The 15,587-nt window shown below is 37.3% G+C and overlaps 1 protein-coding gene across 1 annotated transcript in view; it reads right to left on the reverse strand.

Moving 5' to 3' along the window:
- LOC308676744 (cytochrome P450 2K1-like) overlaps positions 1-15,587 on the reverse strand; it is a gene marked incomplete at both ends in the record, with an annotated part of 28,940 nt that overhangs the window by 3,541 nt on the left and 9,812 nt on the right. Inside the window, 7 exons of the mRNA XM_081342764.1 lie at positions 3,049-3,233; positions 5,097-5,241; positions 6,725-6,898; positions 7,187-7,347; positions 7,648-7,797; positions 8,280-8,442; positions 9,981-10,166. Coding sequence (XP_081198890.1) covers positions 3,049-3,233; positions 5,097-5,241; positions 6,725-6,898; positions 7,187-7,347; positions 7,648-7,797; positions 8,280-8,442; positions 9,981-10,166 — 1,164 coding nt within the window. The remainder of the gene's footprint in view (positions 1-3,048; positions 3,234-5,096; positions 5,242-6,724; positions 6,899-7,186; positions 7,348-7,647; positions 7,798-8,279; positions 8,443-9,980; positions 10,167-15,587) is intronic.

The raw sequence follows: 15,587 nt of genomic DNA on the forward strand, positions 1-15,587 counted from the left end.
GAAAATTTCATAAAGCAAATTAGAAACCAGGGTCCAGCACATATCAAACGGATATATCTTGCATTGATAGAAATTGACTCAGAAACAGAACTTGTTAAAGATTGTATGATAAAGTGGGCTCAGAATATTCAAGAAGTTATTACAATGGACACTTGGGAAAAGATTTGGGTGAGGAACGTAAAATTTACACAAGCTCAAAACTTAAGAGAGAATTTTTACAAAATGTTTTATAGGTGGCATTTAGATCCTAAAAAGCTGGCAAGTATGTATCCGAACTATCAACCTAAATGTTGGAGATGTGGTGGCGAAGATGCAACGTATTTTCATATATGGTGGACCTGTAAAAAGGTTAAGGCTTTTTGGATTAAAATCTGGTGGAATATGCAGAAGATATTTAAGCAAAGGATAAAGTTTTGTCCGCAATTGTTCTTATTGGGCATAATTACAGATACTACTGTTGTGGACACCAAGTTGATGTTGAACCTAATTACAGCAGCAAGACTTTTAGTAGGTCAATATTGGAAGAAGGAGGAACTCCCTACTATAGAAGAATGGACTCTAAAAGTTTCTGACCTGGCGGAAATGGCAAAGATTTCGGCTTATTTGAAAGATCATTCGCAACAACGTTATATTATGGAGTGGAAAAAGTGGATTGATTATATCCAGAACAAATATGGGACTAAAAAGTTTCACTTAGCATTTGAATAAGTTTTTTTTCTTTTTTTTATGTGATATTAGTATTGCTTGTAGTCATTTTATATGAGCTAGAGTGCGATAGACTTAATAGTTTATTGTTGTTAGCATATGGTTGTTTATGATTTTTTTTTTTGCTTTTATACCTTGTATTTAGCTCTGGGAAGTCGGGGAGGGGGGAGGGGGGAAGGGGGGGAGGGTTAGGGAGGGTTAGGAAGGGGTGGGCAGAGGGGGGGGATTGTTAAAGATAAAATGTATTGTAAAACTTTTCAATAAAAAAAAACATTACTTTTGTAGCATCTACACTAGTTACCAGTTTGCTTCTGTGTCCAATTCAAGCGGTTAGTTATTACCTTTAAAGCCCTATATGTCCGGAGTATCTGAGGAGCTGTCTCATCCCAGTGCTACAAACCCTCCCTATTAAGGATTTCCAGCAGGTAGTTTCAAGGAGAAAACCCTTTTCTGCTGTGGCCACAACCCTGTGAAGTACTCTACCACCAGATGTGAGAACTGTTCCCATCTTGTGGAAGCATATTGAAACTTGGTTTTGTTGGTTGGTTTGGGGCCACTGGTGGGAGATTGGAAAATTATCAAGGGGAATTTAAAATTGAATCAAAAGAACAATTAGTAGCAGAATGATATAGTTGGCCTTCTTACAGTTATGGATAGACAAAAAAGTCATGGAAGATTATTTCAACATACTGTATGATGACAGCAGATGAGATTAGCACAGAGATGTAAAGATTAGACAGTAACCACAATGGAGGGAATGTTTGTGAAGTTGATAGATTTTGCTGAAATGTATAAATTAACCTCTTTGATTAAAGAAGAGAAATTATCTACATTTGTTCTGGATTTGAAGTCTCTTAGGACTTTTTGCATAAAAATTAAACTTTTGAGTTATGATGTAGGCAGGAAAGGATTATAAAAAGAAGAGTAATATGATGCAACTTTACAGAGAGAGGTCAAAATAAATTTGTACTTTTAACTGCTATGAAAAATATTAGAATATTTAGCTTCCCCCCTTTTCTTGCACTTTTTGCTTTTCATGTGATTTCCTTCTTTTTACTTTATTATTGTTTATTAGTTTGTATCAGCTTTTATCTTCTTGTTTAAATTTAAAAATTATACTACAAAGATTGTGATTTAAATTTCAGGCATATAGAAATGTTGAACACTGATAGTTGTTATGGCATAACAGACATCAAACCTATCAAGAGCATGATCTGGCTGGACATAATAATTAAGAGGGTGTGTGGATCATAACAAACTGTGGCAAGTTCTTAAAGAGATGGACGTACCAGACCATCTTATTTGTCTCTTGAGAAACCTATATGTGGGCCAAGAAGCAACAGTGGGAACTGGACATGGAACCACTGATTGGTTCAAAATTGGGAAAGGAGTCCGGCAAGGCTGTATACTGTCGCCCTGCCTATTTAACTTATATGCAGAGCACATCATGAGAAAGGCAAGGCTAGATGAATCAAAAGTTGGAATTAAGATTGCCAGAAGAAATATCAACAACCTAAGATATGCAGATGATACCACTCTAATGGCAGAAAGTGAAGAAGAACTAAAGAGCCTCTTGTTGCGGGTAAAGAAGGAGAGTGCAAAAGTTGGGTTGAAACTTAACATTAAGAAAACCAAGATCATGGCATCCAGCCCTCTCAATTCCTGGCAAATAGATGGGGAAGAAATGGAGGTAGTGACAGATTTTATTTTCCTGGGCTCCAAGATCACTGCAGATGGGGACTGTAGCCAAGAAATTAAAAGACGTTTGCTCCTTGGGAGGAAAGCCATGGCAAATTTAGACAGCACACTAAAAAGCAGAGACATCACCCTGCCAACAAAAGTGAGTATAGTCAAGGCTATGGTCTTCCCAGCTGCAATGTATGGCTGTGAAAGTTGGACCATAAGAAAGGCTAAGCGCCAAAGAATTGTGGCCTTTGAACTATGGTGCTGGAGAAGACTCCTGCGAGTCCCTTGGACTGCAAGGCATTCAAACCGGTCAGTCCTAGAGGAGATCAACCCTGACTGCTCTTTAGAAGGCCAGATCCTGAAGCTAAAACTCAAATACTTTGGCCAGCTAATGAGAAGGAAGGACTCACTGGAGAAGAGCCTAATGCTAGGAAAGATTGAGGGCAAGAGAAGAAGGGGATGACAGAGAATGAGGTGGCTGGATGGAGTCACTGAAGCAGTAGGCGTGAGCTTAAATGGACTCCAGAAGATGGTAGAGGACAGGAAAGCCTGGAGGAACATTGTCCATAGGGTCGTGATGGGTCGGACACAACTTCGCAGCTAATAACAACACAAAGCAACATTGAGTGAATAAAGCACTTAAATGAGACTAATCACCTTCGGAATGAAAAAGCCTTTGAAAATTATATCCACTGTAGTTGCTCGTGCAACATTTCCTGGAACAATATCAGCAAACCTTTGAACTTCATGGATAACTGCATCGGTGTAGGGCATTTTTGCTCGATGTTCAATCCTTGGCTGAGCAGACCCAATGATTCTTGAAATTTCTTCATATACCTTATCTAGGAAAACAAAACAATTATAAGATGTTTGTTAATGTTTTAATTTTGCACTAAACCTTGGATACATTTAACTGTGAAAGATAAGTATCATGAATTCAGATTTTCACTCAGATTTACAGAACAAAGGCCTGAACATGCATGGGATTTCCATCCGTATACATTGATCAATTCAGAGAAGATTTTTTGGAGCACAGACTCATATAGGAAGGAAATTGGAGCTGATCTCAAATGTGGACTCTGGATTCAAGCAATACAATTCCAATATCTTTCAACACTGCACCTTTTTTTTTAAAAAAAGAGATAACTAAAAAGTTAAATGTAAAATCTATCGTACACCTATTGTATGTATTTTGCATTGCAAACCTGATATTGCATAGTTATGGTCTTTTATATGTTAGTATTTCCCTTTGTAAATATGTTTTCTTTCTTGATATTTAATGACTGATTTACCTTTGTGTTTATATTTCCAGTCATAGAAAGAAATGAAATTTGTGTAATGCCCAAAGATAGGATAAGTTCTAAAAATGGGATTCCCTCATCCAAGATTTTTCTAAAAATGCCCACACTGCATAATATATCCTATATAAGGGAAGTGTTTTTTGTTTTGCTTGAATTTGGTAAAACTTCTGTTGTGAAATATGTTGTTAATTTTGCCATTGCTGTATATTCTCAAACTTTAAATTCTCAGTCAGATATTGTCAGAATTGTTTTTTTCTTCAAGTGTTGGGCAAAATTTATTCTTGCTACTGTATCTTACTGTTATTCAATGATGCTGACACTCAAACAGGCCGCATCCTGCTATTCCTTAAGGTGCACCGGAAATGGTGCAATTGCCCTCATGGTCCAAAATGCCTGAGGATTTGCTGGGTGCCATTTACCTTCAGACGGTGGTGGGTTGTTTTCTTTTCTGTTGACAGGCTCCTATGACCTACCCAGAGCAGCTTGAGTCCCATGAGTCTTTATTCTTCTCCTGTCAGAATCCATTTATATCACATTTCATAAATGTATAGGTAGAACAATGTGCTTATTCTGGGGATTCTGCCATCTCTCCAAAGGGGGGGGGAGAGGATAGACTTTAGGCATCTTTCAAACAACAGGGAACATTTGAACTGGGGGAGGGAGGGGGAGAGACAGATCTGGATTGCATCTTCATTTACAACAAAAGGAAGCAATAACCATAAACCCAAGGAGAGTTCCCTTTCCCATGGAAGGGCCTGACATCTGACCAAATGGATGAGGGGAGGGGCTGAAATGGGAATGCTTTATATAGGATTGAAATGTAACTTTGTTAGATTCCGTCTTGTATTGCCACAATCGATTCCATCCTAGTAAACATTTTCCTTTTGGACTAAACTTGCATCCAAGAGTTCTTATTTCCTAAGATGTGGATTGAGGTGGGTCCTGACATCTCCACATCCTCTCCAGACTCCCAAAATCACACAAAAGCATGCCCTGTTCTCATGTGATTTTCAGAGGCCCTTGAGGCTGTGCAAGAGTATAACCTTATTCTCACAGGTCTCCATAACCTCTAAAACTTGTGTAAGAATGAGGCATGCTTTCGAGAATAGTTATCAAGTGTTGATAAATGCAGGTGTGTCATCCAAAACATTTTGGCATGTCACCTTTAACATGTGTGTCATAGGTTTGCCCTCACTGGCTTAGATAAATGAATGTTGCAGGTAACAAAGGATGTCCTACAGGAACTGTGCAAAGAAATTCTACAGCTTTCAAGACATTACTCCCTGTTTGCCATCAAGGGTCAGCCATGGAAATTTTCCTTTTGTAGATCATGTTTCAATGCATTATATTTTAATTTAACAAAATATTTGAAAAGTGAAACCCAACCAAATGAAAACTGCTTACTCTGAATGTCAGGATATTTCATCATCAGTAGCATGGCCCAGCGCAATGTGGTTGAAGTTGTGTCCATGCCAGCAGCAAATAGGTTGTTCACAACAACAGTTAGGTTTTCATTATGAAAATAGCTTTCTGCTTTGTTTTTCTTTTCCTGAAATATATAAATAGTCTATCTAGGCATATTCAGTACGCTTATATCAACCAAACAGCAGAGAGCTGGAGAACAGTGAACAGTAGAAGCATCTCCCAGAATTTTGGATTTCGGTCCCCAGCTTCTAAATCAATAAAAAGTTTTGTGGGGATTGCAGTTCAAAATGCTGTAAAGTACTGAGCTCCCTCTGATTTGTGATTAAGACATTCATAGGAATGGAAATAATGAGCATGAAATTCTCCCAAAATGTCTTCTAGTACGGTAATTCGTACTGGAGATGTTAGAATGACAAGATTCTAGGGTGGAAACTCTGCCAGTCAACTGACAGAATAATTACTTATGTTGACACCTGAGTGATGGCTAAAGAAGGCTATTGGAAAAGCCGAGGAAAGTATCTCCTTCCTTCCTTTCCCTCTGCTTTGAAGCCTCAGAAACTCAGTAAGCAAATAAATAAAGTATTTCCAGAGGGGGAAAATATCTCTGGTAAGCATTGGGGAATAAAATCTCTCCATCAAACTGAAGCTTCTTCAAACATGATAAAGCAGTTCAAATGAAGTATTCAGAAATGTTTTCAAAAGCCCTCCCAAAAAACTGAGTTCCTTCATGATCCAAAATAATTTCTTAATTGCCTGGCATTGTATCTGTGCCTAAACAGGGCTTTCATTAAATAAGACCTTTACAACTACCTGTTGCTTTTCAAAATATATATTGAGGAAAAAAAGACATGATTTGGGAGGTACCGGTATCTATTTTTAAAATAGATCTCATTTCTATTGTATCTCAGTCAAGGTATAGTAGCAGACATCACAACTCAGATGATTATGCCAAATTTAAATATATTATTATTATTATTATTATTATTATTATTATTATTATTATTATTATTACTATTATTATTATTGATGACGGTATTAGTAGTAGTAATAGCAGCAGCAGCAACAGGAACAACAATAGATTTCTTTAGAGGGGCTTCATTTAAACTGAGAAAATTTATATTTATATTTAAACAGATGCTTTATATTACAGGTAGCATTTTAATATAACCCTTAAAACGGGCTGTTTGGGGCATTTTTTTCAGGAAACTCCCTTGGTTTTCAATTTAGAAGTTTCAATTGTCAGTGAAACAACAAGATTTTATTTCCAAGTTTAAATTTATACCCAAAAGGACTGTTAATGAGCTACTGCTTTTAAGGTATCAGTATGATATGAAAATCTCATTTGAAATTACCAATAAAGGAGAATATATGGAGCTCAAGGTTGAAATGAGGGATTCTTGGTGCTCTCTGAGCTTGGTGGTTTTCTGTGCAGAAGTTTCATTACCCCCAAACTAGGTAACATCATCAGTACTAGCTATCTAGTTAACTAGCACTAATGATATTACTTAGTTTGTGTAATGAAACATTTGGAAAAAAAAACAACAACCAAACTCAGAGAGCACCAAGGATCCCTCACTTGGAATTTCTGACATAAAACAGTTCCTTACCTCTGCCTGTCGTACAAGAAATGAATCAATTAAGCTCCTCTGGTCATTTTCATCCAGAGCTTTGAGGTGTTCTATGAAAGTAGTCTTTATGAAACTAAACAATTCCTTTTTGTTTTTCAGAAGTATGGTGCGAACACCAAAGAGAAAGCCAAACATGGGGAACATATTATAGAGCTGGAAAATACAAAACGGATAAAAAGAGTCATGAAGAAACCTGAATAATTTTCTTTTGGACAATGTGGACATTTTTATTAAAACTATTCATATTTCATAGTGGGAAATGTTTGTTTTGCATACAGTATACAGTATATGACATCGGGGGTTTTTCTGTCATAGCGAGCCTTTTTTCTGTCATAGCGAGCCTTCAAACACATGGAATACTTATTACAAATCCTACACTACATTAAAGATAACACAGTGAACACACAATGAACTCCTTTTAAAATAAAAAAAATAATTTACCAAGACAGGAGGGCTTCCTGCAAGTTGGACATTTTCATTAACTAACTTTATTAGTCTTTGAAATGTGGGATCTTCATACTCATATCGCTTGCCAAGTATAATGGACACTATGATATTGCCAACAGCGGAATTCATAATTGTTGTATTCTCAAATGCTTGTCCTATGTAGCAAATATTAAAATTAAAGAAGTTATTAAAATGAATTTACAGCTAAGAAAAAACACTAGCTTTAAAGGACTCTTCAATGGCAAAGTTTTCCCACCTCAGTCACAGTAAATTTTGCTAGGAAACTGATAACCAGTGCTGGAGAAAATGAAGATTTTGGACACAGGAATATTAAATAGGATTTGAGTGTTTGAGGAACTTCATTGGTAGCTCTAGAAGTAGACTGTTAACTTTTCTTCAGTAAATCTCTGAAGGTCTAGCTCCAGGTGAACCATCACAAGGAAACATCAACTCACCTTCATAAGATTCAAATGCCTTTATCAGGACCCTGCACTCTTCACTTATTTTATCCTCTATAGTCCTCTTGCCCATTCCATAGTCCCGTAATGCAGATAAGGTGAAGCGGCGCATCACTTTCCAATTCTCTCCATGAGAAAAAAGGATACCTAAAGAAAAAGTGCAAAACTAAAAGACATATTTGCACTACTGAAAATTTCTGCCATTATAATGAAGAGAATGTTTATGGAAGTTGTTTTTGCATTGTGCAGAGTCAGAAAGTTAGTGTGGGAAATGCATGTGAAGTTTCATGTGAAGCTTTTCTGTAACTCAGAAAATTACAAACATTCCTTTATTTACAAATTCTGTTTCTCCAACTATCCAGTGTGGAGACCAAATCATCCAAGGCTGGTTGAAAGAAATCAAGAAAAGTATAGGTTGAAACTTTGCAGAATTGACTTCAATTCTCTTTCTCTCCTTTTCAGTCCTATCTTATGGCAGGCAGGCTCTTAGTTTCTAACTTGCCACCTATCTTCTCCAACACAAATCTCCTATGCCATCTTCTTACTACTTTATTTTGTTTTATTTTCCACAGCTCTGGACAGATATTGACAAGGTATACTGCCTGATAAATAGAATGAGAGAAGCTTACCAAAGCCCTCGCTAATTTCATCAGAAAGCTGGATATTTGGCCTCTCTGCAAATGCATCAGCGTGATTCACAAGAGCTTCCTTCACTGTTTTATACCCAGCCAATACCACTATTTTCTGGAATCCCAGTTGAATCCTGAAGACTGGGCCATATACTTTTGACAACTAGAATTGAGCACAAGGAGGAAAAAAGAGCGATAACTTATTCTGATCACCATGAAAACCTCTTTATGCACAGTAACAGACATCAGATGGAAATCATGATTCACAGATATAAGAATAAAATTTGTCTGAAAGCATCTTGTGTGGTACACTTGCTGTTCAGGGACCAGAAACCAAAGTTCTGCTGGAACAAGGTAAAGATGGCAGAATTGCTTGCTAGGGATGTCTTCTTGAAAGATGAGTGGGAAGTGGCAAAAATGGATCAATCCAATAAACTCATACAGAAATATACACCTATAGAGTTGGGGCAGGAAGCACAGTAGGGCTTGCAGAGGGAAATTGGGGATAATGGTGGAGAGGACAGGGGGAGACAAGGAGAGAAATTGGAGAAAGTAGCAAGAAGCACAGTAGAGAGTGGTGGTGGGGATTCAGGAAGCCCACTAATAGAAGTGGTGAAACAAAGGAAACATTGGAGTAATGCGGCTGGAATTAAATGCATTGCTCCTGATGTGCCAGACTGTAAGAGACAACTCTTAAAATAAGTGCATACTATAAAATCCAACATTTATTACAGGACAAATTCATATAAATAACTTCCATCTGGACAAATTATTAGTACTTTTTATTGCACAAAACTGTGTGGTTTAAAATACACTTCTCATAAATTTTCTATCATGCTATGTACATTGATTTACAGGCATGAAAATTACCAGTGGAAGCCAGCACTGCTTTTCAGCCCTTAGTAGCATCTTAACCCTCAAAGAATGTCTGTTCTTGTGGTTTCAAATGAAGGTAGGTAGAAATCAATGGGGAAAAGCAATATCTAACTAAACTGTGATAATTATATGAAGGTTTCATATTTAGTTATAGATTACATGTTAGTTTAAGCAAGGGCTTCAGCTCCTTCCACTTTGCATTATTGCTTCCAAAACTCAGAAAATTAAAATATTTAATACATTGTGCAGTAAACATTGACTTTTGATAGACATACAGTATGTATTGTAATAGATTTACAAGTCAAGCCCAGAACTTGTTCATATTGCTATAGCAGATATTCAGATGGGCACTTTCAAATGAAACCGAAACTTCAAAGTTATTTTGGTGTTGCAGTATTTTAGCCTGTTGATGTAATCAGTGGCTCCAGATGTGGATAATAAACGAAAGCATTCTTATAGATTATGACCTGGGTTACTCTAAGAAACCCATTTCATTTCATGGAAGCAGGCAGGACAGGACTTACTATTGACATAAAATTTGGAGAGAACATTTGTTTATATACCTTTCTTATACAAGTAGCCCTTGTATAAGATATTAATGCCACCCACTCCTTAAAAAAAACCCACCTCTCTCAATTTATCTATCCATTAATAGGATTATGTCCATGAAAGGGACAACTAACCTTGCCAAGATCTTGCAATTCTGCACATAATATAGCACAGTTACAATCACTATTAAACAATAACATAAATATCTCCAAAATCTCTTGACCCAATTTTGTCCGGTTGCTTTAGTTGTGTTCAGTCATAATTTCAGCACATTACCTTTAACATTGTTCTGTGTGGTCTTTTCATATCCATAATGTGGAGATTTCCAATAAAGGGTAAAATTCTTGGTCTTGGTGGAAGATTTTGGGAGTTGCTATTCCAGGAACTGTTCATTTTCAAAAGGAATACAGTCAGAAGAATAAAGAAGAGTGATATAGAAACAAGTTGAGTCCAATCCATTTCCTTTTAGTAAATACTTTCTGTAATATTTAAAATGGAAAATGCAGTACGATTTGATCAAAGATGGTTCGTATGCAATGCCTGCACAGATACCTGAAAGTGTTGCACTACCATGGATGTATTTTAAATATGTTTCCAGTGAATCATTATCTTTCCTGGTTTGCTACAGTTTGCTTTCCTTTGTTTCAATAGGATTACTTTGTAATTAAAATGGATGATACCTTAATTTTCTCCGAGTAAAAAACTTTGCCTAGTCATTTGGGCCATAGGTAAGCCAATGTCCATGACTGGTGACAATATTTATTTGCTATATAAAGGGAACATTGTGAAATTCATTAGGGTAATTATTGAACTTCAACTTGTGGAAGATATTTGAAAGTGTATTAATACTGATTTTGAGCCAAGTAAAGTTTCACGATGCAGCTGCATTTGGTAATGGAATATCATAAGCTGAATTGTATAGTTAGTAGAGGGTGTGGATTTTGTAAGCCTTGAGAAAAAGACTGGATTAGTTTGCTCTTCTTCAGATGATTCAATCAACCAATATTCTCTTGTGTTCTTTACAGATGGAAAGAAACTGAGTAAAACATAGAACCCTTTTGCCAGCATTCTTCCTTTCAAAATATCACAGAATTGATATGGTCCAATTGAAGCCTATACAGTGGCAGTCATGGTATTTCTGTGCCATTATTGCATCTGCAGAATGTCAGTCAGTGGCACCAGAATCCTGGTAGTGCAGTGGAGAGCCCTGATGGCACAGTGGTTAGAATGCAGCATTAGAGGCTAACTCAACCCACAATCTGGCATTCAAACCTGAGGGGGCTGGAGGCTCTATCATTCTGAAGTTGGTAACATGAAGACCTAGGTTGTTGGGGGTAACTAATATGACACTGTAAACTGCTCAGAGAGCACTACAGAGCAGCACATAAAACCAAATACTATTGCTATTGCTATTAAAATGCCCCAGATCCTGTAGGACTTGGGTATGTGGAAAGTCAGAATGTAATTCTTAAGGATATCCATCTTACAGGAAGAGCAGTAGGAAAGAGGGTTAATATTAAGTCTTTTTGTGGGATCTCTCTCTATGCCCAAGTCAAGAATGCCTTCCATTCTTATTGCTTTCCAGGACCTGATGAATACATGATTCTTCCAGATAGCCTGTTATTTTGGCTCCTACTTATTTGCCCATTTTTGGCCCCTACTCTCTGTGCAGAATGATTTCCAGAGCTTGGGGCAGGAACTTAGCAGAATAGGCTGTAGGCTTACTTTTTCAGAGGTTTTACCAGTGTATAAGGAGCAAAATGAAAAAGGCCAGCGTATAGCAGAATTTAATATGTGGCTAAAGGAGTGATGTAAAGGAGAAGGCTTTGGTTATATTAGTCATGATGTCTGTAGCTGGTCCAATGAAAAAATGTATAAAAGAGATGGTCTGCATCCATCCAAGAAAGGGACTGAGTTACTTGGCAATAAAATCACAGCTTTTTTGGAGGAACATTTAAACTAAATAATGGGGATAGTGAGTTAATTGATACAGAACATCACTGTTCCTGGCAATCTAAGAAAATAGGGGAAGCCAGGCATCACACAAGTTATGCAGCAAGGAAACACAGGGTCAGTCATAAAGGACTCAAATGTCTATACACTAATGCACAGAGTATGAACAGTAAGCAGGGTGAACTAGAAATTCAGGTAAATGAGGGCAGATATGATATTGTTGCCATTATGGAAACATGGTGGGACGAAACCTACAAATGGAACACACAGCTAGAGGGATTTAAACTATTTAAAAGAAACAGACTAAACAAAAAAAGAGGAGTAGTTTCTCTATATATAAGAAATAACTTTATCTCTACAGAAATAGAGCACAACAATGACGAAAACTGTAAACCTGAAAGCATTTGGGTCAATATAAAAGGGGAAAAATGACATTGCCATAGGTGTATACTATAGGCCGCCCAACCAAGCAGAGGAAATAGATGAACTTTTTGCTAGTCAGAAATTCAATGGTGAAAAAAGTAAGGTTCTACATTTAGGCAGGAAAAATCAAATGCACAGGTATAGTATAGGTGGTACCTTGCTCAATAGTAGTAACTGTGAGAGGGATCTCGGAGTCTTAGTAGACAATCACTTCAATATGAGCCAGCAGTGTGCTGCAGCTGCCAAAAAAGCCAACACAGTGCTAGGCTGCATTAACAGAGGAATAGAATCAAAATCACGTGAAGTACTAATACCACTTTACAATGCCTTGGTAAGGCCACACCTGGAATACTGCATCCAGTTTTGGTCACCACGATGTAAAAAAGATGTCGAGACTCTAGAAAGGGTACAGAGAAGAGCAACAAAGATGATTAGGGGGCTGGAGGCTAAAACATATAGGTAACGGTTGCTGGAATTGGGTATGTGTAGTTTAACGAAGAGAAAAGTGAGGGGTGACATGATAGCAGTGTTCTAATATCTCAGGGGTTGCCACAAAGAAGAGGGAGTCAAGCTATTCTCCAAAGCACCTGAAAGCAGGACAAGAAGCAACGGATGGAAACTAGTCAAGTAGAGAAGCAACCTAGAACTAAGGAAAAACTTCCTGACAGTTAGAACAATTAACCAGTGGAACAACCTGCCTCCAGAGGTGGTGAATGCTCCAACACTGGGGTTTTTTAAGAAGAGACTGCACAGCCATTTGCCTGAAATGGTATAAGGTTTCCTGCCTGAGCAGGGGGTTGGACTAGATGACCTCCAAGGTCCCTTCCAACTTTATTATTATTATTATTATTATTATTATTATTATTATTATTATTATTATTATTATTATTATTATTATTATTATCATCCCATTTATGCTTTTCATTTTAATCCTATGTCAGCCAACCAGAGACAGAACTGATAGTTTGGAGGGGGCATATAAAATGGTTTTTGGAGACTGATTGTGGTGCCATTGGCACCTATAATGGATTAATGTAATGCATTGGTTATTATGGTTCTCACTCTAATGTTATTAGCACCTGTAAAGTATCTAAAGTCTATTAGTAGTGAGCTCCATTAAATAAACTCAACATTCTCATGAATATCCTGGAAAATATATCTTTAAGGATTTCAAGTGTGGTTTCAGCCCTCAATTATATCTCTGGTACCATCAATTCTAGGAAAGTGATAGATAAAGTAACACTTCTTGATGTCAGTAGAGAGCTATGGTGCTACTCTGAATCTTTTCTGTGAAGTAAACCAGATAATTATCTAGATGGCAAAATGAGAATTTGTCAGAAAAAACACAGAAACAGTAGTAAAAACAAGGAAACAGGAATCCTAGTCCCTGAGTCTCAGCTGCCACCCTATCCCCATCTTCAGGGCTCACCCTTTGAAGAGCAGAGTCACCCTGCAGGGCTCCTCGTCTATTTAAGAATGAATTATTAATTAACTATCAAGAAACAGCAAGCTCAAATCTTTCTGTGGATGACTGGCTTCATTCACCCACTCAGTGCACCTTCATCCCTGGATTGAAACCTCATGACCTTTATTCTAGATCTGTTGGCTGATGAGCCTTTTGCAATGTTTGGACCCTTTGACTTCCACTGTTGTGCCTGCTGTTTTGAACTGGAATTCTTATTGCAAGCCTGCTGAACTTTAGGGGACTTGTTTGTCTACTGTGTGTGTGTGTGTGTTTACATGCCTTTGCACTCACATTTCCTTTGTGGCTTGTTTTTTTTTTTACTTCCCAAAACTTATCAGTAAAGTTTGCAACCATCTCTCAGTGGGTCTGTCTGTGTTTGGCCTGGGTCTGGACATTTGCTATAATTATAATAGCAGTCATAGTTCACCTCTTTCTTTTTCCAGTTTTTCTTGTTTAGTTTTCTTTACTTAAAATCACAATGATTAGAATTCTGAAATCTAATGAATGGAAAGGTACTTCTGGATTTCAGGATCCTTTGTCATATAACAGAACACTCCTGCTCAGAATGGTTAATCATTGCCTTGGTTATGATTATAATCCTACTTAAGAATCAGAAAAGCAATGTGCGGACAAGCATTAAACACAAACATATACATATTCTGTATGTACTCTTTAATTAGAAACATCAAAGTCAATGTCTAATCAGGGGGTTAACTGTGAACATGATACATTAAGAGAGGAGCCAAGGATGAGCAAAGATCACTGCTCTGTTGTTGCATAGGACTCCATTATTGACTAACTAAACATGTTTAATAAGATTTCATGAATACTTTCCTCTCAGCCATTGCTGTAAAGAGGTTTTATTAGGAAAATGTGTAACTTGCATATTTAGAGACTGGAGATACAAAACAAAAACAAAAGTAGAAGTCATATTTGAAAAGCAGCTGATTTTATCTGTGGATGATTGTGTAAGTGGTTGTCTTTCTAAGTAATACACTAATCATAAAACTAGAAGCTAAAGCTTTGAGATACCTACTTTTTGCTTATAAATAATATTAACATCTCCTTTTAATCTAGCTGTCTGGAAGAGCTCTGTACATGTTAAAGAGTGGTGTTTTTTTCTTCAAAATGTAGGCCAAAAAATAAAACTCTATCACAAACCTAGGCTCCACTGAAGAAAAAAATGTTGGGTTTGGCTCCCATCCTGACTCCCATGCCTGGGAGAAAAGCGAGGTTCTCAAGGCCTTATGGAAAGAAGACCATCCATATTTCAGGTAGGGAAGCTGTTAATAGAGTGCACCTAGAATGAGCCCATCTATACAATCCAGCTGGACAGGTAGAAATATCCATGAAGAGGCAGTCCTTCAAATAACCTGATTCTAGGCCATATAGGACTTTAAATCAGCACCTTGAATTGCCCCCAGAAAGACCCTCACACAGCAATAATGTAACTTCCGGACTCCCAGGCCTGTGTGTGCTGCTATGTTCTTGTCCACTTAAAGTTTCTAGGTGACCTGGGAAAATGGGGTCTAATCCATGCAACCCTTGTGACTAACAAAACAATAAGGTTGTAAGATAGCGTGAGACCATTATATTTTGGTCAAAGACGAAAACCTTCTTGAATGATTCCCAGTGTGTCAATGATCATTCAGGATCTGTCATCCTGGACAACTTACTCAGGAAGAAGATAATGATAAACTCATGGACTTTATTGATTTTTCCTTTGCATTTCTAAATAGAAGACATGGTTCTCAGATATTATTAGACATGAGTGTTTTTGGAGCCATTTCCCCAGTTTCAAATTCTTATTGCCTGCTTCTTTGAAATGCAGTACATGAATTTCCATTTTGTGCAGTATATCTATTTGGACATACATACATACATGTTAATGTACACATATGAATGGGGAACATGTAGGAACTACTTGATGGTCCTCTTTTCACTTCACAGAGGTCTTAGCAAGAGAAGCAGGAAATAGTCCTATTTTCAGGACTGCATCAATCCAAAAATGATTTTTTAGGGCTACAGGTGGGGAAGACAGG

This window comes from Vipera berus, assembly GCF_964194415.1.
Source record: "Vipera berus genome assembly, chromosome: 1".
Taxonomy (NCBI): domain Eukaryota; kingdom Metazoa; phylum Chordata; class Lepidosauria; order Squamata; family Viperidae; genus Vipera; species Vipera berus.